Consider the following 25,405-nt stretch of genomic DNA (forward strand, 5'->3'; position numbering starts at 1 on the left):
CAGTGTGACAGCTCCCCTAATCGTCATGGCAACGATCCTTGCAGCACACACCGAGTGTCAGCACCACTGATGCAGCTGCTGCCAATCAGCATCACACACACACACACACACACACACACACACACACACACACACACACACAGAGTTAAAGAGCATCATGAAATCAACTACGAACAATATTTAAAGTGGACATTAATGAGCTGAGGCGACACCTGAGGGGGTGACGGGGGTCAAGGGTCCGCGGAGCAGGAAGGTGATATTTACATTTCTCGGTCTGAGAAGAAGTCAGGGGGTCTCCACGATGGTTAGGGTTCCTCCTCTGGGGAGCAGAAAACTGATGAGCAGGTTAGTGACTCCTGAGGATGAGGAGGGGTACGTGAACCCCAGAGGGACAATTGAAAGATTACAGAGAAGCTCAGATCATTTGAATGAAACAGAAAAGATGATTTGATTAAAAAAAATGAATCTGATCACAAAGGTGTGTTTGCAAAGCTCAAAGTTTGCAGAGTTCAAACTGGTGCGAGGCTGATGTTCAATCAGCAGTAATCAAGAGTGCAACACCTGAGCAGCACCTGCTGCTTCAGAGTGCATAAAACCAGCCGGCGAGAGCGCAGAGAAGAAGAAAGAGCTTAAAAATCCAGCTGCTGCCATCCGGGGAGCGTGAGTCAAAGTCAGAAACGTCTCTGCTGAAGCCGGCGGATCCAAATAAAGAGTAAAGACATGAAGGTAATTTAACAATGTTATCTTTGAGTCAGCGACACCAACGCTGTGTTACATGTCTTTGTTCAAACTGAGCTGACTTCAGGTCTGTAATACAACCTGTTCCTGTTACCACGCAGTCAACAGCCATGGACCTTTTTCTGCCTGGACCTTTTTCTCCCTCCATTAAATCCATTTTCTAAACTCTAAATGTAATTTTCCACATTCCTGAGCATCAAACTGTTCTCACTGCTCTCAGTTATGTTTCAAACCTCCTCTCCGTCTTATCTCCTGTACGCAGATACCAGCCCGTCTGAGCAGAGTGAGAGTGATCACTCCCCAAAGACAAACACTTCCTCCCTTCACAAACACACCAGCAGCTGACTGCTGCTGACCGACTGCGTGTCCCTCACATCCTGGACGGAGTTTCCAGGGTCTCGCTGGTCTTCAGGGTTTAAACATACCTGATGGAGACGTCTTGTGCCATGACAGCGGTCTATGGGCGGCTCTGACCTCTCTGAAGCTTTCTATGGACGCTCATGGAGGATTTGTCAGGTTTACCTCCAGAGAACTGCTTCTTTCCACTGGACTCCCTCGACCCTGAGGACAAACTGTCCAAACACAGACCTGAACGCTGGACATGTGGTGCACGGGGTCATAAATCTTCTGTGGCGGACACGAGCACATCATCACAGAAACATGCGTAAAAGCGCTGACCGGTCTGAAGAGATCTTATCATCTAGTCGGCACATTGCCCAGAAACCTGCAGCTCAGAGTTCATTCTGGGCGAGATTTTCCTTTCAGAAATACTGATTTTATACGAGTGAAGTTGCGACAGTCTGAGCCCTGAACAGGCCGCAGCTCACAGACAACAACTCAACAAGTGAGCTTCAGTCAGTCCACCACATGTTGAACCTGCTGCAGAGAGCGACGGTGAGATCCAGGGTGATCCTGGGCGATCAGCTCAGGGTTCAGGTTCATCAGGTGTCAGGTGTTTGATGGGGCTGGGATCAGGGTTCTGTGCAGGACTGTCAAGTGTTGCTAAAAAGCAGAAGGAGCACTGACGCCTAGACTACGACGGCGTGCTGTAGCATGAAGGAACGAACTAAAACACACCACACGTACAGTGAAGCACGAGGGCCGACGCTCCACTGATCCACCATCTTTACATCAATGATAAAAGTTTCTTATTGACCTTCTATGTCACCTGATTTTAAATCTAACGGCCCTGTGGGTATTTCTCTTTGGACATGGGATTGATATTTAAATCAATTATAAAGAAGAAGCGCTGATGCCAAAGCTAAAGTCAGGTTTTAATTAAACTGTTTTAGTTCAAATGTAATCACTCTTTTCACTCTGGTGCACAATCAGTCACTAATTTCCTCCAAATCTACCTGCTGAGGGAAAAGAGAGAAAAACTTCAAACTGATTTCATCCTCAGATATCGAACAGCAGCAAACTTTTGTATCTTGCAAATCTCATCAGGTGCACGCTGACTTTTACAATCCTGTATTATTTCCAGCATCGCATCAGGCCTCCTGTGTCTGTCTGGTCCGTCTGCACCATCACCTGCTCTCCCCTTGCAGGGTAATTCATCATCACGGCTTTTCTTCTCAGGATTTATTGCTCGATGCCTCATTTCCTGTAGACAAGGGCTCAGACACCACCACCACTCAAAATCAGATTTCACCTCATGGAGGTGTGAGGAATCGATCCTCGGCCGCTTCTCTTATTTCAAACTGTCAGGAATCACCGAACTCCTTCCTAAACGTCCCAGAAGTCAGACAAACTGTCAGAGTCTTTGTGCAACAGCTCAACCTGTCCAGGTAACGAGCCGACGGACGACATGAGCGGCAAAACGAGAGCGTGAAGAGTTTATCGATGGAGGGAAGCAACAGCAACACCTGACAAATGTCCCACAGGTGTTTAACTGATGGGAAATATTCCACTGTGGGATAAACTCACTTTCCTTTTGCCTCATCTGTCACTCATCAGAACGCTGTTTCTAATGTAAATTGCAGAAGTTTGAACACGCAGGCAACAAGTCTCAAAGCCTCCGGCCGTGCCGTCGGCTCTGCAAGGCAGCGCTTCGGGCTAAAAGCTAACAGGAGCATAGCACAGATGAACAGAGATCACAGCGATGATCCATCCTGAGGGCGACCTTAATGTCTGTAAGAGACTTCAGAGGGAGGGTCAAGGGATCACTGCGGTGCCTCCATGTTTCTCCTCTGACGGCAGCTCTTCACTCATCTCAGCTCGTTTCTCCACCCGAATAAATAACCCGCCCGTTTGCCGACACTGACGGTGGCATTATGGAAAACCTCTACAGACTTTCAGTTTGTGATTCCTGGTTCAGATCCAGGAATCTGTCCCTCAGTATCAGAGGAAGGAAACCCGCCGAAGTCGCCACTTTCTCAGCCGTTTCCTCGTATTGTTGCTCTCTGGTTGGTTTAATGATCAGAGTCGTGTTTCAGTTCTCAGGATTCACCGTCCTGCACTGACGTGACGCCCAGAACAAACCGTCAGTGGATCAACACGGACATGCTTCAGCTGAGAAAGACGAAGCTTCAGCAAAGGAAGCCCCGTCAGCCATCGTCAACGCAGCATGACGGCAAACAACAGTGAGGCCGCTCCCTGCTCAGCCAATCACAACCCTGAGAGCTGGGTGGGTCAATCAGTGCTCTTATAAAAGCAAGCAAACAGACACGGCTGTGAGAAGACAGATCAGTTTGTGAAGGTATGATTTCACTCTGATTTTAAATCCCAGCTGCACTGACGTCTGCTCAGACCACGTTTGGACTGAAGGACCCATCGAGTCAACCAGACATGAAGCTGGAAATCTCACCACTTCACAAAAATGTCCCAGGTGTTTGGGACTGAAACAAGAAGTCTGATGGCATCACCTGGAAACAGTTGACGTTTATAGACCAAACCAACAATCAATCAACAAAATCAACCAATGATGAACATGACAGTCAGTGATTAGAAACCGACAGCTGTGAAATCTGCAGTGACGAGAACATTTGTTCCATCCAGCTCTCACGACCGGTGACCTTTGACCCTTTCATCTTACTGAACCACTGGCGGTCAGAGACACTGAAATCTCCCCTCTGATCTGTTACAATCACAGGAAGCTCAGGAATCATCACCGTCTCCTGTTGCAGGTGCTTTATAATCGACAGCTGGGTCTTTGGTGGTTCAGCCTCTGACAGACAGAAGCTCCTGTGGGGGCCGAGATAAGAGCTCAGGGCCTTCCTCAAGACCGGCTGTGCAAAGCTCATTTAGCGGTTGCACTTCCTGTCCCCCGGCCTGGATGAGAGTGAAAAAAGCTGTTCGACATGAAAATATTGGAGATTGAGTGTCGAAAGCAGGCACTGCGTCTCAGAGGGACGAGGAAGCGACGGCTGTACGAGCGCTGGAATCCGACCGGAGCCTCCACTTTCTGATGACCGCCGGTGGATCGAGCCAATGAGGCGGAAAAACTCTCCACTGGGTCGCAGCAGGCAACGAGAGCAGAGGGAGGACGAGGAGGAGGAGGAGAGGGGGAGTCTGAGCTGCAGAGAGGGGAGGATGAGATTGAAAAGACTGGACTGGGGAGAAGGGAGATGACGGCTGTGACTTCACCAGTGGAGGGATAAAAATAGAAGCGGAGCGCTGCCTCGGCTCGTCCGCCGAGGCCGTTTGAATCAATTGATCATCGCTGCGCAGAGCCAGTTCAAGTCTTTTATTAGATTAGAGCATCCAGAGAGCCGGCGCCGCGTTAACAATCCGATTCAAAGCACTTCAACACCAGCCAAATATGCTCCAGCGTCACCTGTCAGAGCCTGACGAGAGGCTGAGGAGGTGTCGAGACGTTTTAAAGCCGTCCAACAGACAGCGGTCGGAGGGGACGTCTTCGTGAAGACACTCCACAGCTCCGGCCTTTTGCTGCTGTTTACTTCAGCTGCTTTCATGTCCTCAGCCTCAGGAGAGACGCTCGCCGCTCTCATGCTTTGACAAAACTATAACGTATCGCTGCAAATGAGACAATATTTCTTCTGGAGACTGTGTGAAAAAGTGGGTTTGCACCACAAAAAGAAGCAGAGATGCTGTTGAAGTGGAGGGAAATGCTGCCTCCTGCACAGTGTTGCATTACAGATTGCTGGAAGCCTTCGAAGAAATCTGAAGTCTGCAGGAGTGAGAAAATCCCTCTGACACCTCTACTGTTGAGCCTTTCTCAACACCATTTCCCATGAGGCCACAGGCCGCGGCCTCGAGTCCAGAGTCCATGGGCGGGTTGAGGGGCTCTGGAGCTCAGTCATGTCTGTGAGAACAGCAGCAGCGTGGGAGATAGTACGTTCTTTAAAGAAAGGTCTGGTGATGTGCTGCCATGCTGGCACATGTTCCTGGGAGCTGCAGTTTCTTCTGATCCTGGTCCAACCCTGTTAAAGTCAGGAAGCTTTCAGCTTCCAGTCACAGGTGCTGCAGTGGATGCAGTCGTCTTAGAGTAAACCCAAGTACGGGTTTACATTGGAGACTGAGAGTCGACAACTGAAGCCTCTACTTTCTATTCGAGCCAACGAGGCAGACAAACTCTCCGCTGGGTCCTTCGGGGAGGTTTGGCTTTTCCTAAAAGCACAGACTGTATAAAACATGGACGGAGTCTTCACAGGTTCCTGAAGTGAAGCTCAGTGACAGCGACTCCATCTTGGCGGCGTCTTACTCCACCAAACTCCCAGCTGATCCAAAAACAGGCAGAGGTGGAGCTGAGGTGGGCCAAATGAAGCCTGGTTGCTGAAACCGAGCTGTCTCTCAAAGCAGCCGTGCCCATAATTATGAATAAATAATTTTAAGCCTAAATATAATTGAAATGCGTGAGCTGAATGAAGATTCTCCCCTGTACAGCTGTCATGAAATTAGCTATAGAGACAAGACTGTAAACATGTTTATCTCTGCTGAATTTGGGCATTTTAATATGGAAGTCTATGGGGATTGACTGGCTTTTGGAGCCAGCCTCCTGCAACCATTCGAGGAGCAGTTCTTGGCTCTTTATGGGCTTCATCTTTCCCCCCTGGGGGACGCCGCTCGTCTAAAAGAAACGCTATGAGAGGCTGCCCAGACTTGATGTCAGGACGTTGGCTCTCGATGCGGCTAGGCTAGCAAGTTTCTTCAAGTCCGCACATCGTGTGACTTTCAAAGTTAGTGTAGTTGGTTTTTTTTCTGCCACAGAGGAAATAAATCCCTGTTGAGTGAAAACAAGTCGGTTTATTTACTGCAGAAATGATCTGAAGGCTGAATCAGCTGTAAAGCATCACAGCTGCCACAGAGCGCCGGTACGAGGAGCTCAGTAAGAGACCGACAGACGAATCCTGCTTCACTTTGAGAGAAAAGCCTCCAAAAAATGTATCCAGACTGAACGCAAAGCAAATTTCAGACACAGAATTGCTGCATATTAAGTCGACAGAAAGACGTGAACTGACTCACAGAGGTGTGAATTAACTTCAGGCTAAAACACGTAATAAAGACTTCTTGAGTGGAAACTCTGCGCTCACCATGAAGCTGCTTGACTTCATTTCATAAACACACAGAGGCCTCGCGATTCACAGCTGGATGTTTTAAGCCAGAGGTGACCAGAAGGAAAACTGTGGAGCCAATTAAAAATAATGAGCTGCGTGGTTCGTCTCCGACCGGCCGCCTCTGCTGCCGACACCACAAACTTCATCAGTTAACAAGAAACGTTCGACCAAAACGCTAAACAATTTAAATCAACAGTTAAAAACAAGTTTATCATGTCAATTCACGTCAAGGTGATGCTGCGTTGATTATCGTGATTTCAATCTGTCCACAACTTTTGGTTGTTCACATTATTTTGGAAACGCAGCAAACGCCCGACTCCAGTGTGACGTTCGTTCGTTCATGGCTTTTTGTGGCGCAACGGCCGCTGCTTCCGACGGAGGTGAGAGCGTGGCAGGCAGGACCGGTTTGACGGGGACGTGAACGTCTTCACAGAAACAGATTTCAACCGAAAGTTCAGGATGTGGAGGGTTCATCTGTCAGCGCCTCCTCACAGGGGTCTCACAGCGAGACAGTCCAGGCCAGAGAGCGCCGTAAAAGTCGCATGAATTCCACAGAAATGAAAGAAAATCATAATAATCACAGTGTGTCTGATTTATATGAAAGTGAAATATGAGGCAAAATAATAAGAATAAAAATGTGAGAATCAGATTTGGGCCTGCAGTCACACACGCTCTCAGATTAAGATGAATAATAAAGCTAAAGAAAATCCAAAATCTTCATCCATGAGGTTCACAAACTGTAACACAAACCATTATGAATCTCCTGTGACTTCATCCAGCTGAAAAGGATCTTTCATGGCAGTCTGGAAATTACAGTTCAGACTGTGATTTCAACTGCGACTCGAGAGCTGATTAAAATAAAACAGAGGCGCGACGAGGAGGCGAAGGCAGACTGCTGCGTCAGAGAAAAGACGTCACAGCAGACAGACAGAAGGGAGTGGACGCAGAGAGGTGGTCAGACCATGTGTGCACAACGCCAACAATTCAGGAGCTGAGCAAATGTGAAGTATGGTCACAGTCTGCCTTCTGTTCCTGAGTCATGGAGTTTCTGCACCACTTTATGATGTCACAGTGACGCTGACCTTTGACCTTTGGCGTATTGACGCATGTAAACTGTGCAGAAAAGCAGCTGTTTTATCACCTTCAGGATTGGAGTAACGCAGCTTCCGTACTTTGACGAATGATGCATAAGGTGTGTGCCGTGGGCGTCACGTGACACGTCAGCTGACACTGCCCTCCTCACTGAGGGTCAGTGTGAGCTGCACTTTGAAAGTGTTGATTTACAGCAGCACAAACTGTCCCCGCGCTGTCCCTGTCAAATACAACAAGATCAGCTGTTGTTGTGAATGAAGGATGCTGCTTTCAGCTGAGCTCCTGCTGCGTTCACACATCCTCTCACTCCCAGACCCTTAATGAGTCCACACCGGGCAGGTGATCGGCGTCGTAACGAGGACGTCGCTTACTCTTATGCACCACTGCGCTGTTCTACAAACAGCACAAACACCAAACCAGCACGAGGACAACAAACGGGGGCGAGACATCTGGAAGTGTCCGAGCGTTTGATGTTAACGAGATCAATGTGGGCAGCTGCTCCATCACGTTGTATACTGTACGTAAAGGAATGTACTGTGTGTGTGTGTGTGTGTGTGTGTGTGTGTGTGTGTGTCTTTATCAGCACAGAGCAGAGGCGCTGTGGGGGAGAATCAGCCATGACAAACCTGAGAGACAGTTTCCCTCAACGACCAAAGTCAGCCTCAGCCTTCCTATTCTCACCTCCTCTCTTTTCTCTCTCTGCTGTCGTATGAATGTCCAGCTGTGTCACTCATTTCGGCAAAGACGGAGACGGTTATTCCAGAGTGAAAGTCCGTGGATGTGCGTGTCCGCAGCTGGAGTCGGGACCTGTTTAGCCTAGCATAGCATAAAGACTGGCAGCAGCGGCAAACAGCTAGCCTGGCTCCGTCCAAAGCTCAGAAATACACCAGCTAACACCTCAAGAGCTCATCAGCACCCCCTCCCCTTTACTATCAAACCCCCTAAGGCTCCTCAAACTGAGTTACTGCTGCCTGCTGTAAACTAGCACATAAAGAGGAGCGCTGGAGGAGCGTAATGCTGCTCCCAGAGCACGACTCATTCCACGTGACTGTGACCTCGTTCATCTGCGCCTAAAACCACCGACTGTTGTTTCTGCATTTGTGTCAGTATCAGAACACTGTATTGATCCCTTTGGGGGGGGGGGGGCATTTATATAATAATGATGTAATGCAGTAATGCAGAATTATACTGTCTGTGTATAGATTTAACATTGAGGTGCTTGTATTTCAGGACTTTAGCGCCACGCTAGCAGTTTCCCATAGCTTGCAGTCTGTGTCCTAAGCTAGACTAAAGATTTAAGAAATACTGAATACTGAGCCTTCACAGTACTTTAAAAATTCATAATACATTGAGGTTTTTCAGAGGTCTTTGTTATAATGGTGGTCTATGGGGAAAGTCTCTCTGGGCTGCAGGGGGTTTCAAGCTGCAGTACAACAGTTGGCCACTGGGACAAACTGGCAGCTGATTGGAGCCAAAAACTGAAGAGGCGAAAAACAAAACTTTGTGAAATGGAGCAACAATGTGTCAGCGGTGTGTTTAATTAACACAAAAAGCTTCGGCCTACGTTGAGGGAAGTGTTAGACGCCATTCTGAAGCTCGTCAGATCCCCGTTCCCTTCATTAGCATGGACGGGGTTAAATGCGAGGCTCTGCATGGAGAGCATGTAAAATAATCCCCGTTTCCGCGGGTGATCATTATATTTGCTGGGTGGAGGGATCAAAGAGAGTTAAAACACGGCTGTTTGCTGCAGACGCCCTGATCAGGGACTGAAACTAACATGGCTGAGAGCAGAAGACGTCTTCAACAGCTCAGGAAGAATAAAGGAGGGGGGGTGAGAAAACGCCCCAATAAGACCTTTTCTTTGAACATCCATCAATGCAAAGCTGCTAAACAGCCAGTCGGACGCAACTTATTGGTGTCGCAGAAGAAACCAGCACAAGCAGCTGCATCAACAAAAAATAAACTGGTTCAGAAAGCAGGAGTTTGACGACACTGGCCCTTCGAGGATTGCTTAATGTGAACAAAGTGCGAAACAATCACATGACTTTGGTCCTTTTAGCTTTAAAAAGGTTGTCACAGATGTCACAGTGTCCTTGAATGCACCAGAAAGGAGAAGTTTCAGCACTCAACTGCATTACCGGCCAACGATGACGTGAAAAGTAAGTGACTACACATCGACAGTGATGGATGACGTCTCTGCAGCGAGCTTCAAGGCTCTGCAGGTCCAGATTCACAGAAATGAACTGAAACCAATGAGGAAGGAAATCCAATCAACCTGAATCCTGATGAGGTGTTTAGACAGAGATGAGCTTGGATGTCTGTCAACATGTACGTGATGACTTTAAATTAAATAAAACGTGCAAAAAGAAGCTTTATGACCCTGAAAGAAGCAGAATCCCATACTACAAACTCGACATGTGTACGACTGTTCAACATACTTTTGTGTAAAAAAATACTAGTTTTTTACTAGTCTTTTCAAGTGAAGCGACGTGAGCCACAGACAAACTCGTGCTTTGATCTCGTGGGCTTCATCTTCGCCAAATAATCTTTAAATTACTAGAAAACATAAGCAACAAACGCTACGCCAACATTTCTTAATACGTAGCACCTGGCTTGTGTGAAATTTAATGGTTAAGGTCAGTTTACCACGATCATGTGTTTGTACACACACATCGCCGTCATCGTCACATTGCATTGTGGGGCATCTTTGTCCATCTTAGTATCCAGTGTTGTGGTCGCCCTATGAGTCTACAGCCGTGCGAGCAGCTCTATGAGCCTGTGCGTAGGAACAGCAGTTCTTGAAGCTAAATGCTAAAGCCAGTACGCTAACACGCTCAAAGTGACGACTAACACGATGTTTACATGTTCATCATGTTAGCTGAATGTGCTAGCATGCTAATATTTGCTAATCAACACTAAACACAAAGAACAGCTGAGGCTGATGGGAATTTTTTTTTTTTTCCCACATGGCGGACAAATCAAAAAGTTGGCTATTGGCAGCACAAGTCGAAGCATCAGCAAGGTTATTAAAATTCATCCTGAGGGGACGTGAATGTCTGCAGAAAACTTCATGGAAATCCATCCAATGGTTTCAAACATTTCACTCAAAATCTCACGTTGGGTCCCGCCTCACAGCGACCATCGAGGACGGGCGGGTACAGCTGCTGGACGGACGAATGACAACAACTCAGCGTGAGACCGAAAGGTAAAGTGCCGGATGGGTGGAGAGAGGCTGATGATTAACAAGCAGAGAGGTAATTGAAAGGTCTAAAGCAGGATGATTGTGCAGTTTGGAGGGAGAAATTCAATCAGACGTGACTCTGATGTGAAGGGTTCGGCTGTGAAAAGCAAACTGATTGCTTATACAAAAGGTGTCATTTTGGATTTCACAGAGAGCGATCTGCAGAGGCTTTGTGCTTTACAGTACCTCCACTCAATTAAGAGTTCACGAGAACACAAAGGAGGCACAGAAACGTGTGGGCTGACTCTCATTAATCCCACAAACCACCACACTGAGCGGACCGATCGCCATGCAGATTCATTTTCTATTAAGACCTACAATGGAAACAATTAGTTTAAAGAAAAGACAAATCTAACGTGTTGTTGGGTTAATTCTGCTCCTTTGATGGGCTGACGCTGATAACTGAGCATTTCAGTGAAAAATCGATTAAAAGACTGTACGCAGCCCTGCTGGAGCTCCAGTTTTAGACTCAACATGATAGAGAAGCGTTCTGTAAAAGACAAGAAAACAGAAAAATGAAGAGAATCACACTGAGCTGACACACAAAAGCCCAAACACGTGACTGGGTTGCTGCTCACGCTCCACTGCTCTGGAAAATATAATGACAGTCTGAAAGAGCTCGGAGAGAGCAGGAAACACTGCGTTTCTGCCGACTTCGGCATGAATTTTACATTTGAGCATTAATATCTAAACGCTGTCGTTTCTGGGGGAAACAAACTCCTGGATGCACCAAAAAGGAGAATTCCAGGGATTTAGTTTTTCATTTTGATAAAGTCAGACAGGTTTTAAAAAGTCAAAATCAAAGCAGCAGAGGCCAAAATATTCCATCTGCTGGTCACTCGAGAAACACCGGATCCTCCATCTCCCAGGATTCATTGCAGCAATTCAGTAAAACCACAGAAATCTTCTGGACGAGCTTTGGTGAACACTAGCACGCTAAGCAGCATCGCTGACTGACAGGAGGCCATCTTGATTGTGCTAAAGGCAGACAGTCAACAACGGAGGAAGCTATCATAGCTTATTAGCTGCGAACGACCATCAACTTTTATTTAACCTTGTTTGAGTATAAACTGCTCCACAGAAACAGAACGGCTTACAGATTATGAGAGAGGTCGATGGTACAAACACTTCTTTTCAATAACCTGCGGGTACCCTTAGCACCCAAGCTAATGGGAAGAGCTTGTTAGCTTGGAGAGCTAATAACTGGGTAAACGGCCCAGTACAAAGAAAACAGAACAAAGTTTAGCGATAACTGACTAGAGCTAGCTCAGGTTGCTAAGGTGTTAGCCATTTGCTTGCCAGCTACGGTAGTTCACCAACTATCCTTCACCCCGTCGACAGGTCCGCGCCACCACTTTGGGTGAACTCACGTCTACTCGTCTGTCCGCCGAGCTTGGACGCAGCTCCGCTCTGTCTGAAAACGCCATCGGGACAAACAGATAAGAATAGCAAAGCTCTGTTTTTCAGCCATCCAGAGCTGCTGAAGGCTTCATATATTGTGGCCATGTGAAATGAAAATAAAGTTTTACTGGGGCCTTGGCCTTTTTTAACTTCCCTCAAATCAGATTATTGCGGGTGCATCACATCAGTCTGTGGCAGAGACAGACTTCAGCCTTGGAGCTAACTAGTTGCTTAACTGAATGACACATTGATGAAACCCGTCTCCGATGGAGGACTGAAGGCATCATGACTCTACAGCAGACTTAGAGACGGCTGCCAAACCGAGTTTAGCTGCCAGAGAGGATGTACTTGAGACATCTCTGTTCATCTTTGTCTTTTTTTTTAAAGAGTGGATTACACCCATTGAGGTTCTTCACCAAGTTTAGCTGTGAGGCAGGATTGAGTGTCGTTCCTGAGAACAGCAGCCTCTGGATTCTTAAACAGCTGCTGCCAAAACGGAGGGTTAGGTGTAGGTGGAACGACAAAACCTAAGACACGACATGCAGCGTGGGATTGCCTTCTTTTTTTAAACCCAACAGCTCAATTACTCAGTATCAGAATACCAAAGTCATCTCAAAGGAATCATCAAAACACAGCAAACAAGAACAAACCTAAGTGACAGACAAGACGCTCTGCGCGAAGACAAACCCGACACCTGTGCTCGTCGCCCCGAGAGCCGGCGAGCCGCTGCTCAACAAACCTCCGTTTCAGAGATCTAAATCTGCATTTTACTGCACAAGCACACGGAGGCACCGCGATCTCAAGAGCTTTTCCAGGGGGACGACAGAACGGGCCGTCATCCTAACAGACGAGCGGCGTGCGGAGGCATCTCCGCGGCGGGGACGCCTCGCGGGACTTCATTAGCCACAAGAAGCACGGAGCGAAACCGCCGGCTGATCCGGCTGCCACACGGGGACATGATGCAAGCCGCTCAACCTGTCAATACCGATTTATTCATGACGACTCAGAAATATCATCGGCCTCCAGAGGGTTCGAGTGGTGCAGACAACGTGGATTTAACCCCGTGTGACCCGATCTGTACTCCCAGTGGCCAATTTATTAGGAATGCCGGCACAATTTAATGCAGCCAAATGTACAGAGGTCACAGTTAGCGGTGGTGCTGCACTGGGCTACACTTCAAGGTGTTTCTAATATTCTGACCCCAAAAATAATCAAGGGGAACTTTGAGTGCACAAGGCACAATGTCAGCTTGAGTCAGCTTGAGTTAGTTTCCACTCCATTTCACCTCGACATGCAGAGCGTACCACCTATCTTTAACCAGCTCTGTGCTGCATGTAAACATCTTTTATGCACCAACAGCCTTATAGACAATACAGACCAATAAACAGATTTTACTTGGCTGAATCCAAATGGAAAATATACTGTTCTGTCTCTGCCAACATGCTCAACAAGCTCTGAAAAGATGAAACTAATGTTTACCACGGCACCTCTAACACCTGCCTGTACCACCATTTCGGTGGGTTTCCCAGCAAGCAGCACGCCGTCACGACAAAACAGAGCTCAGCCTTTGTTCGGTTGCTTGTACCAAAACATGAAACTCATTCTGGAATCTGTCACCATTTTAATGATTTCTAACGATGTGCACAACAGGTCAGAGCAGAGACAGAAAGAAGCTCAGAGACGGAGAAAAGCCTTCAGTGTTTCATTTCGTCTGAACATACAAGAACTTCACTTTCACACAATGTGAAATGACTAAAAGGAGAGCAGAGAGTCGAGTCCAGCCTCACACTGCAAACGTTAGGCTGCACAGGGATTTTCAGGTCTGCACTCCCCCTCACAGCCTCACTGCGATGTGTCGTCAGTCTCAGCATTCAGCGCACTCCCACTGATCTGCTGTAATTCATTTTATTCAGCCGAGAGGTCTGTGTAGGTGAAGAGAGAGACCAGCGCTAAGTGCTAGAGAGCCAGAGGTTTCCCCGTTCAAGTCTCTGCAATGCATGCTGGACTTTCTGCTGTGGGTGTACGAACGGGGAGACTGTCCTGACAAACAGCTTAAAATAACCAGTGCTGCCACAATCGAGAGGAAAGCAGGAAGTAGCTTGAGTTTCTCAAACCAGACAATTAATCTAAATGACTGATTAGCAGGCCACTGTTTTCAGAGCCGATTAATTATTTGAATCATTGATCAAACACTTCAGACTTCTGCGCTTTGAGCTGTCAGTTCGCCAACATGCTCACGTTTATCTCGTATGTTCATCTGACTTTAGCTTGTCAGCACGCTAACGTTTGCTAATTACAGCAGCAACAAATACAAAGTACAGCTGAGGCTGATGGGAGTGACGGCCATTTTTATTTGGCCTGAAACAGAAGAACTGGACAAAGGAGGATTAAAGTAAAAACAGTTCATCCTCTGGAAAACATGAACGTCTGCACAAACTTCAAAGCAATCCATCCAACAGCTGGACAGACGGACTGAGAGACAGGCCAACCGACAGCCATGATGCTAGCATGCTAGCATTCCTCTTGGCCAATGTGAGTATTTTCTGCTGTCTTCTATCATCGTAAACTGTCTGAGTCTGAATCTCTGCAGCAGAAAAAACATTCTGAACTGAAAACAAGTCGCTGAGTTTGCACCCAGAACACCAACGTGGTGAATGAAGGTGCTGCAAATTTAATGAGTTCTCTGCAGCTGGACAGCAGCAAAACAACCCAAGAGTCACTCACACAGAGTTTCTGAGGCTGAAAACTTCATTTATGGATTTATTTGTTCAGTCAACATTTCTGTTGATGTCCCAGTTCATCAATGCTTTTTTCTTCTGAAGCGTGTACAATAACCAGCATCAATCAACATAAAGGTATAAGAGTGCACAGGGTGTCCTCATGTTCCTCGTCCCTCCCCTCCAGCCTCACTCACACTGTTCAACTGAAACCACTCAAATTCGACTTAAGCGGTGTATTCAAATAATAATATGATTTCACTGCTGATGCCTTCTTGGATGCTTTTAGTCTTACACTGTTAATACATTTTCTGAAGCACAACCTAAGTTTCTTAAACATCTCAGGTACTCCGTGTACTTCAGTATACTTCGATTACACGTAAGAGTACATCAGTGACTACAACACTGCATACGTGATGAAGCAGCAAAGACACAGCAGGCGTTCCCACAGAGGAGCACATTTACCAAAAATACTTTCAAATTTTAAATTTTAACTTTATGCAGTCCTTTTAGCGATTGTTCTGAAACCAATGAGGTGACACGAGGTTGAAATCTACAGACAGAAGGTAACGAAACGTCTTTTTTAAGGAGACTTAAGAAGAGCGAACTGGGATGAGGCTCTGCAGCAGGTGATGCAAACATCGACAGACTGTCAGTGGTATCAGCCAGGCGTCTGCACAGAAGCCTGAAGGACGCTAACGACACTGAAGACAACCCAAAAAGCTTCCTTCCTCGGGCTGGAGACTCCTCCATTCATCCTCTGCACTCCAACAAAAACAGTGTTATTATTTATTCATCCAGTTCTATTTTGTTTTCTTTTGTGAGCAGCATAAAGGGAATACAAGCTGCATCGTTACACAGCCCCGTGTTGTAAAATGGTAAATAAATGAACCCGTTAAAGACGGCAGCAAAATAAGGATTCTCAGGAGAGACGCTGAGGAGAAGAGGCAGCAACAAGAGGAAACGAAACTCAGCCGAGCAATCGTGACGTAACCACGAGGGTCAGTCGTGGCGCCTGCATGACGTCGTCTGAGATACTGAAGCCCTCACAGCAAACCTGCAAAACGCTTCCTTCGTCTTCGTCCAGGCCTCCTGTTTCCATCCCCTCAGCAGGAAACAAATCACTGTTTTTGGACTTTGACGGATCTGAGGATGAGTTTTCATTCTTCGTCACTCTGACAAACACCTCCCCTCACACCTTTCCTGCCAGGCGTTTCCTGGTTGGAACTCACGAGATCTCGTTGCTTTTCTCGACTTGGAGCCTCGAACGCTGAAAGTTGTCAGAGAACAACAGGCTCCGGCCGAATCGCTTCAGTTTGTGTTGACTCCGTCAGACGGGAGATGATCCAGCTTTATTCTGCCGAAGGTTGTTTCCACTGTGTCCACTCTCATGTTCAGGAAACCACTGAAGCTGGACGTAAAACAGCCTGTGTTCCACCGGACTCTGGACTCTGCCCGTGAGCTGTGCTGATCTGCAGTCACATTTTACTGCGTCCAGTCCTTCGTTTGATGACCAAACACTGCGCCTGTGAGTCTCATGACTTTCCCATGAGCCTCAGCTTTACTCCGAACCAACCAACCAGCAAATGTTAGCATGATGGCAAACATGCTAAAGATGATACCTGCCACCGTCACTGTGAGCATATTAGCGTGCCGACATTAGCACGTAGCTTAAGCAGAGCCTCACAGAGCCGCTAGCACGGCTGAAGACTCTGGAGTCCATGTCAATCACACAGATGATTAACTGATGATCACAATTGACAATTTATTTCTTCTTGATCAACTAATTGATGAATTAACCAGAACTGTTTTATGTGATTCTGTGATTCATTTTAAACACGATCTGTTGATTTTTCAGCATCGACTTGAAGCATAAAACAAATTGGTTTTCTAACATTTGGTGATAAAACAAAGACTTTGCATCTCCAACGCATAGATTCCATATTTAAAACAGCCGCGTGCAGTACAGTATTAGAGTCACTGTACTGCAGTGTACTGTAAAGTACTGCTGACTGCAGAGAGTTTGAGCTGACTGAGGGCCGTCTTTGGCCCCGGGGCCGGGCTGACTCGCTGTCTGATGCTCTTCACGGAGCTCCCTGCTCTGTGAGAGCCCTGCTGAGACATCCTTTCACTTCCCCAAGAGGAGGAGGAGGAGGAGGAGAAGGAGGAGGAGGAGGAGGAGAGGTTACATAACCCTCTGAGAAGAGCTCCGTCTCAGGGAATCTGACAGGGGAAGGAGGGATGACAAAGGAGGACGGAAGTCGCCTCCAGCAAATCTGCAGCCAAAATTCGCGCCCACCACCCACCGGAAAAAAACAAGCCCCCAACATCAGCAGAAGTAGCTTCTTATAGCAGAGGAGCAGGAGGAGATGGTGTTTATCTTGTTTGTGTAATGAACAGCTGCCAGGGGATTAGATGTGTGGAGGGAGGGAGGCGTGGGTCTCCATCAAGAGGGGGTTTCTGCCGTTCTGGTTTCCCTGCTCGCTTTGTCAGACGCTTGGAAACAGGACAAAAACAGAAACACCGGGGGAAGACTGGAGGCTTCCAGCGTTTGAGCGGCAATAACACAAAACAGGTGGGAGTTTCCTCATAATGTCAGGAAAAATATATTCACTCGTTTCTATTATCGGCTACTTAACTCTGACCACTTGAACCACGTTCTGCATTTTAAATCAGAGAAGCTTCAAGGCTGCAGATCGGAGGATATTCAGAGATGCTGCTGAGCAATGCGAGATGCGGCCGGTTTCAGTCCAAACGTTTCCATACCGGAACCAGAACGAGGCTCCAGTCGATGGCAAGCTGAGAAAATCCATTTTAACAAACACAAAGGTACATTACACATTATGATGGACTTGGTCTCTTCAAACGAGGAAGCTGTTCACACACAGAGGCATGCAAACGTTCTGTTTCTGTTGATCACTAAGTGAGTAGAAACTGATCTCCAAAAGGCATAAAGTTAGAGATGAATCACTCTCTTCAACATTTTAAGCAACATTAGTGCATTATTTTTGTTTTGTAGAGAGAAAAAAGGAAAAGAGGATCATGCAAAAGTTTGGGGAGCCCAAGAGATTTGAGCTCTCACAGAACTTTTACCAAAGTTTTGACCTTAATTAGCTCCATAGTGCTGTGGCTCCAGTCATTGTCAGGAAAGTGGTGCAAAATAAGCTTTAGAAATACTGTGACCCCTCAGACTTTGTCCCAACAATCAGCAGCCCTGAGCTCCTCTAAGCAGCTGCCTGCACTCAGAAAAATAAACGGATGTCCACAAAGCAGCAGAAGGCCGACAAGAAGGTCGTTTTTCCTCAGTTTGTAATGTCATTAAGAAATGTCAGTTAGCAGGAACAGTGGAGGTCAAGAGAGGACTGCAGGACTGTTGGAAAGGCAAATTAAACCTTCATGAAGATTTAGCAGACTCTGCGGTGGTGGAGCACAGCTCTACTGCAGCAACACAAAGTTACTGCACAAAATTAGGCATCAGAGGTTTGCAAAGGAACATCTCAACAAGCCTGATGCAGGGAAAACACTCCTCAGAACCCACTGTGGACTACCTCAGCATGCTAGACGACCCAAGTATCTCACAGAAGAAGAAGCCTTTTGAAAGGAAAAGAGGGTGAAAATCTCCAAAATAAGCCCTGAAAGACTCTCAGCTGGCTACAAAAAGCCTTTACAAGCTGTGATAGTTGCCCAAGGAGGTGCTGCTCAGTACTGACCATGCAGGGAGCCCAAACTGTGGCTGCAGGCCCTTTTCCTGTTTTGTTACTTTTTAAATGTAAAAGATGAAAATAAAAACGTAATCTTGCTGGGAAAAGCACAGAAAAGTGTCAGCTATGCTGTTTGGAAATCAGGTCAGCTTTTACTCAGTTCCAAAGAAAAGAATTCTCGGCCAGCGGAGCCCAAACTCCCTCTTACTTCGTCTCGCCCGGGTATGACAACCACCCAAAGTGTCAGCTTCAGGACATCTTCTCTGTTGACCAGTCGGGCTGGTAGCTTCACTGGCTGGCTAACAAGCAGCACAACGAAAGTGAAACCCCTCTGTGGGTGTGACGCCGTGTTTTTCCTGCGTGCCTCTACATGTAACGTTAGACGGCCAATCAGCAGCATTACTAGATCCTGGTACAAGCTAGCTTCATGCTTATTGGCTCACTGATGAGATTTTTCTCCTTAGCTACTGAAACTTGGTACCAAGTGAGAAGTGAGTGCCATAAAAGTATTGAAGTCTGGCGCCCAGCGCTCATCGCAGGCTGTGACAGCATTAATGTTTCACTCCTTCATTCAGAACTGTGTGGAAAGAGCTGAAGGCTCCACAGGTTTCTGAGGCAGCGGCAGCTCCTCGTCCACCTCTGAAGACAGAAACGACAGAAGTCGGGCCTGAAGTTCTGCAGAAAAAGAGCTTTGAAGTAACTCAGCAAATACTCTTTCCAGTGTGGAAGTCAAACCTTTGCAGCTCCGGGCTGCCGTCCAGCTGTGCTCTGCTGCTCCGCCTCCCTGCAGCGACCGACCGCACATCAACCAAAACTCGGCTCCAGGACTCTGGTGGTAAAGATCTGAATCGACCGTCTCAGGCTGCAGAAGCTTCCACAGTGCCTCCACACAGAGGGCAGGGGGTCGAGGCTCGGCTCGCCTCTCCGGAGGTTCAAACTTTCCAGGATGCTGCGTTTGGTCGCCTCAAATCTTCCCCGTCCCTTGTGCCTTAATAAAGGAGTTTTAACTAGGCTGGCTCAGATTTCTTTGTTCTGTTTACAATTAAAAGGAAAAGAAATAAAGAAAAGCAAAATGACTATTGACTCGGCCGCTCTCCACACGGTTTAGTCGAAGTCCTGCACAGATCAGGTCAGGTTTGTAGCCCTGCAGGGACAGTCTGATCAGCTGCTTTTCAACTTGAAATGTAAATTATTCATTAGAGCTAAGAATGAAAGTGAGTCACTGAGCTCTCTGGGAAATAAACATCCTGTGTTTTATCTCGACGGCCTCCGGTGAAACCTGGGCTGTTTTCTGCCTCCTGTCGGATTCACAACACTTTTAATCTGCTCCTGGAAGATTTCATCAATACCAGACGCTTGTACAGTGAAATATGAAAAGTCCTGTGAGACACAAGAGTGACTATTACGTATTTACACACCTCCACCACCAAGACGAGCTCAGAATTAAAAACTGAGACAAGACGTCTTCTCCTTCAAAGCGTCTCCGTGGCAAAAGGCAGACAAGATAGAAGATCCTCGATGCAACAAGCTGACAGGAAGCAGCAAAGCTCATTCAGTCCAACATTCAAACTATGTAAACAAGGAAAGGCTCGATGTGGCACGGCTGGTTTCTCCGCTTCAGGTTCTCTCCAGACTTCCCCCAAAGCCGTCAGGTTCACGGTCAGCCTGGTTCAGAGAGGACTCGTCACACATTGGTTCTTGAGTGGTGTTTTAGGTTTTCGGGGCTCTGGACTGCCACAGAGAGCGTGACTTCACGGTCGTATTCATGCTGCAGTTCTAGACCCAGTTTATAACGAGGCGTCCGTCAATTTGACTGTAATGTTAACGTTTGGATAACCCCATGCAGTAACGTTATTGAGCTAATGTTAGCTTTACTCACACATCACATCACCGACGTCAGCACACCTTAACCATCAGTAAGAAAGTTAAGAAAGATGGGAACATGTATGGTGGAGGATCTTGTGGATAATAATGATGCAGCTGTGAAGATCTGATTCATTCATTCATTCGTGTTTCTGTCAGCATCTGCTACAAATGCTGAAAATGTCTTGAAATGATTACTTTAATTGTGCATTCTTTTGATACATCTAATATATGCTTTTCAAGACAAAAAAGGTGCTGCAACCAAATAAAGTTGGAAAAGTTAAGCCTGAAGCTAAAATTAATAAATGACTGCGACATCAAAAAACAAAAGAACAAGGCGACAGATCAGTTTTCTGTCATTTCTTTTAGTTGAAGAGGTTGAAAAGGTTGATTAAAAACAGTGAACCATAAAAGAACGATGACCAAAACGTTTCGGGGTTCGTCCAATCACCTTCCTCTGCTGTAAAGTGACTTCCTGTCACTTGACGGCGTGCAGTCACAGACACAAACAGCAAACGCTCTCTGGATTCTTCCCCCACGCTGAAAAACAACCAGCGTCATCTTTAATGTGTTTTCAGGGGGGTGAAACCCCGGGCGTCACGAGGCCCGCAGTGAACCCGCCGCAGGCGGATTTTGAGCACGGGCCGACGCTAAGCACCGGCTTGCATCATTAACTCCTCCTCTGGAGCCGCCGCGGCCGGCGGGAAGCTGATTCAGGACGACGCCAAAGTCTCTGTGCAGTGTGGGCGAGAGGAGGCAGAGAGGAAACAATCGTCTCCGGCGCTGCTCCACACTGAAGCTTCACCTTCAGCTCCGTGTTAAAGGGTTACAGCAGAACTACAGCGGCTACATGGAGACAAGAAGAGCTGTGATTGGTCAGCTTGGACGGCTTGTGTTTACATCTGGAAGCTTCTGATGGCAGTGCTGATTGTTGGAGCTGATAACGACGTTCAGGAAGGTGAACAAAGCCTCAGTTATCGTCTCCTTTCAGTAAACGCGTATCTGACAAAGACCTCTGCAGCAAACCTTCGCCGCTCTCTATCACAGCCAATGAAACAACAGAAACACAGCGGCGGCACGGCGGCAGTCTCCTAATCAATAATTACACAATGAGGTGACACTGAGGCTACCTGGATGTACTCTGCTTATAGAAGTACAAGTACACAATTGATTGAGTACTATCGAGCAGCAAAAGATTCATTGTCATCTGGGACCAAACTTTGAAACCTCAGAAGAAAATCTCATCAGCGTCGGTGAGCCAATGAGCACGCAGCGTGCTTTTACCAAGGTCTACTAATGCTGCTGATTGGCTGTCTAACGCTAGACGTCGCAGAGGAACGCAGGAAAAACACGACGTCGCCTGCAGAGAAGCTGATCTGCACAATAACTCAGTGAACTGTGGGCTTCATTCAGCTCCACCCACGCTCCACCTCTTCGCCCACTTCTGGATTAGCCGGGAGTTTGGTGGAGGCAGGCGACGCCAAGATGGCGCCAGCTGGAGCTGCTGTCACTGAGCTTCACGATGGCTCTGCAGAAACCTGCGGGCGGCATCATGGAGACCACGTCCACATTTTTTACCGTCTACGATAACAAACTGAAACGAGGCAGGTCACATGACACCAAGAAGAAGAAGAAGACGGAGGTTTAGGCGGCGAGCTGCAGGCGAACCAAACGCTCCGTATGTGGATCAATAAAACATCAGTAAAAGTACTTCTCCACCGCTGCTTCATGTCACAACATGTCAAATGTCACAAAATAATAAAGCCGACGTTCAAATCAATAAACTGTTGTCTTCACACATAAAAGCAACCAGCTGGTCATCAATGAAAAACAGCTTTCAAGCCTTAATTTGTCAAACATCGTCAGCGATTACTTTCATAACTGATTAATCTAGCTGTCATTTATAAATCTATTAATTGTTTATCAGATGTCAGAAAATGAGGAAAACGACGTCTTTGGGTGTCGTGCTTTGGTCGATATCGACGCCTTTTTGGTACCAACAGAAACACTTTGGTTTGTAGATCAGTGAGAAGAAACATCAGTCCGCTGCTTTCCAAAAGCCACATGGACTCTGTATCAGCAGACATCAACACGATGAGGACGTCCCCAACATGGAGTCAATCTCAGTTAACTAACCGTGAGCGTCAACATTTCAGGGTTCACCACTGAACTGACATGAAGGCTGAGCAGACCTGCAGGAGGACTGGCTGCAGCATCAGCACGAGGTTTGGCAAAGACCTGACCTGCGTCATATTCATGCTAACTCAGGTGGGAGCGTCCTCGTCCCAGCTTCTCAGAGCTGCTTCCTGTCGCAGTCGGTAGCTCAGTTTTCCCTCTGATGACCTCTTCCTCTGCAGATGAATCCCCTCCTGCCAATGAGCCGCTATCCTGAACGGCTGGATCCTGCAGAGCTCCAGAGCAGTCTGCTCAGCAGGAGTCAGGGGATTCAAACTGGCAACCCTCCACACAGACCTGCTCACTGCCACCACGAGGGTACCGCAAGATGAGAAACTCCACTTCCTCTGTGACACGACCGATCGATGCCACATTCTTTTAATGATTCACACGCTGATTACTTATGAAGCGCTGCAGGCAGAATCACGGCTTCCAGGCTCAGACGGAGTGGAAATAAAAATTCAGGAAGAGGCCAGTTTCTCCTGCTGGATCTCAAGTTTCTGTCTAATTAATGCAACATGGGGTTCACATCCTGAACTCAAGCTTGCACACAAATAAACTCCCACGTCTGCCTTCTGTCTGCGCGGATTCATCACTCAGACAAACACGTTCAGTTCATATAAGCTGAATGAAAACTCCTCGTCTGCATATCGACATCAAACACTAAGACGCTCGTTAACAGGCTTCCCACCTGCAGGAGAACATGGAGGTTCTCCAGTCAGAACCGCCTTCCCTGCTTGTTCTTATGAGCGAGAGCTTGCAGGTCCGAGCTGCCCTCCGGCAAAGCAGGAGCTCATTCATCTGAATCTAACGTGGACAAATCCGGGAGAGCGATGCACCGACTCAGCTGAATGGCCCTTGAACGCGATGCAGCCAAGAACGGCACTTCACTGCATGCTGCAATCCAATGCAGCCAAAGCAAAGGAAAAAAACACAAAACAACTTCAGACTGAAGGCAATCTCATATTTTTAACACATGGGCAGATTTACCCTCCTGAACAAGGCAGCGATACTCAATCAGTCGTTCAATCCACCAATAGTGAAGCAGCATCAGTGTTGCAGGGAATGTTTTAGAGGAGGAAAACCCACCAAGTGCCAGTCTACATGTGTTAACGTTGCATTTAAAGAGTTATGGCACAAATACAGATTATAGTGAGTTTATGGAAAGTGGATTTGAAGAGGAAGTGGGCTTGAATGATTTTTCTGTCATGGTTTACTGAGATGGTGTTTCCCCAGTTTCTGATTTGATGAGAGCTGCATGGATGGATAACCTGGTGGTGTAATGCTGCTGCTGCTGCTGCAGGTTGGCTGCTTCGTTGATGCGTTTTTCAAGACACTTAAAAAAAACTGCAAAGAGCATGTGCTGAAAACACAGATAATCTCAGTTCCCGCGAATGTCTTCACATCTACACCAGATTCCTTAAGGATTTCAATCAATTTAAGGTTGACATGACGTATACGAAGCCTACAGACACTGCACGAGCGAGCCAAGCACCCGACATCAAAGAAATCAGTGGATGTTGAATTCGGCATTCATTTCATAAAGTATGCAGCTTGTTTACGAAATACTTCAAATTGAACTGCAGACTCACAATGGTGCCATCGCCCTCCGGGCACTGTTTTGGAACGGCAGCGACGTGGAAGCAACAGGAGAATCGAAGAGAAAAGAAACTGTTTTGTTGGAATAAGTGATTAATGGAGGATCATATATATGCCGAATTCATCGGCGTCTCGTTATGATTCAGAATCATTTAACTTTTGTTGTTTGTTATCGATACACCGTCAGGTAAGAGGGTCAGCTTTAAATCGACAAATTTTCAGTAGAAGTTTAGCAGCGGCACCCTCCACACCACACAACAGGTGTATGTGGTGTCAGCGTGCGGCACAGACTCACCTTCTGCTGCCGCCGGGCCATGTCGGTGGGCTGCTTCGCGTTGAACGGGTAGGCTATGCACCGCAGGACGAACACGTAAATCTGAAGTTTAATTTTTCTCTCCTCTTCCTCCTTCTGGATCCGCTCGCGCTCCCTCCTCTCCTCCTCTTCACCTGTAGCGTTGTCGTCTTTTGCACCTTTGCCGCGGGTTCCTCCAGGTGCGGCGGACTGGCGCTGCTGGCCGCCCGCCCGGCTGTTGCTCCCGCGTTTCCCCGCCGAGGAGGCAGCCGCTTTCCGCGGAGCCTCCTGGACAACTTCTGGGTCGGACTCCCCGCCGGTGTCCTCGCTGGAGGACGGGTCCAGCATGGCTCAGCGCGTAAAGCTCCGGTTCAGACCGACAGAAACACAGAAACAACTGTTGAAGCTTGAGTTTGTTTGTTTTAGTCGACGTGGCGTTAACGGCTGCACTTTACCGACCGACACTCCGTCCCTGCTGCTGTCGGTGGAGGAGCCTCGACCTCACGGGAACGTCGTGTGTTTGGTGGGGGGGTGGGCGGAGTTTTAACGGTTAATATTTGGAGGTTGTCGGCGCGTGCCTTTCGCTCCGTCTCATCGGAGATGAGTGTTGGAATGGCAGCGCGCGCCCGCTGTCACTGGCTGCCGCGCGCTCCGGACGCTCCTGCACACAGGTGAGCAACCTGTCGCTGCACAGAGAGGACAGCGGCCGCGAAGAGGTCTCACTCTGTCTGCGTTTCAAGTACCGAAACAAGCCCATGGAGCACATTTCAGTCAAAATAAAAAACAGCAGCCTTATAGTTTGTTTCCAGGATCAATCAAAGCGATTAACGAGACCTCTTTGTTTAACGGTATCAAAGGAAAAGTCTGACATTTCAGGAAAAAAGCGTCCTCACTTCTTCACATCAGAGGAGTTAAACACCTGAGTGCTGGCCTTTTGCTTCCAGACAAACTGCAGCAGTTTAACACATCGAGCCAGTTTTATTTAAAAATTCAAGGACTTTCCAGTCTGCTCAGGACTTCCTGATCCACGGAGCCTCCGTCTGAAAGTGCTTCCTGCCTCCACTGATCAA

General features: G+C 47.4%; 1 protein-coding gene across 8 annotated transcripts in view; it reads right to left on the reverse strand.

Moving 5' to 3' along the window:
* cadps2 (Ca++-dependent secretion activator 2) overlaps window positions 1–24,851 on the reverse strand; it is a 145,294-nt gene extending 120,443 nt beyond the window's left edge. For all 8 annotated transcript variants that reach the window (XM_076732778.1, XM_076732774.1, XM_076732777.1 and 5 more), the window contains exon 1: window positions 24,339–24,851. In XM_076732778.1, the coding sequence (XP_076588893.1) occupies window positions 24,339–24,683 (345 nt within the window). In that variant the 5' untranslated portion in view covers window positions 24,684–24,851. The remainder of the gene's footprint in view (window positions 1–24,338) is intronic.
* Between the last annotated feature and the right edge of the window lie 554 nt (window positions 24,852–25,405).

The sequence above is a fragment of the Chaetodon auriga genome, chromosome 6, assembly GCF_051107435.1.
Source record: "Chaetodon auriga isolate fChaAug3 chromosome 6, fChaAug3.hap1, whole genome shotgun sequence".
Lineage (NCBI taxonomy): Eukaryota > Metazoa > Chordata > Actinopteri > Chaetodontiformes > Chaetodontidae > Chaetodon > Chaetodon auriga.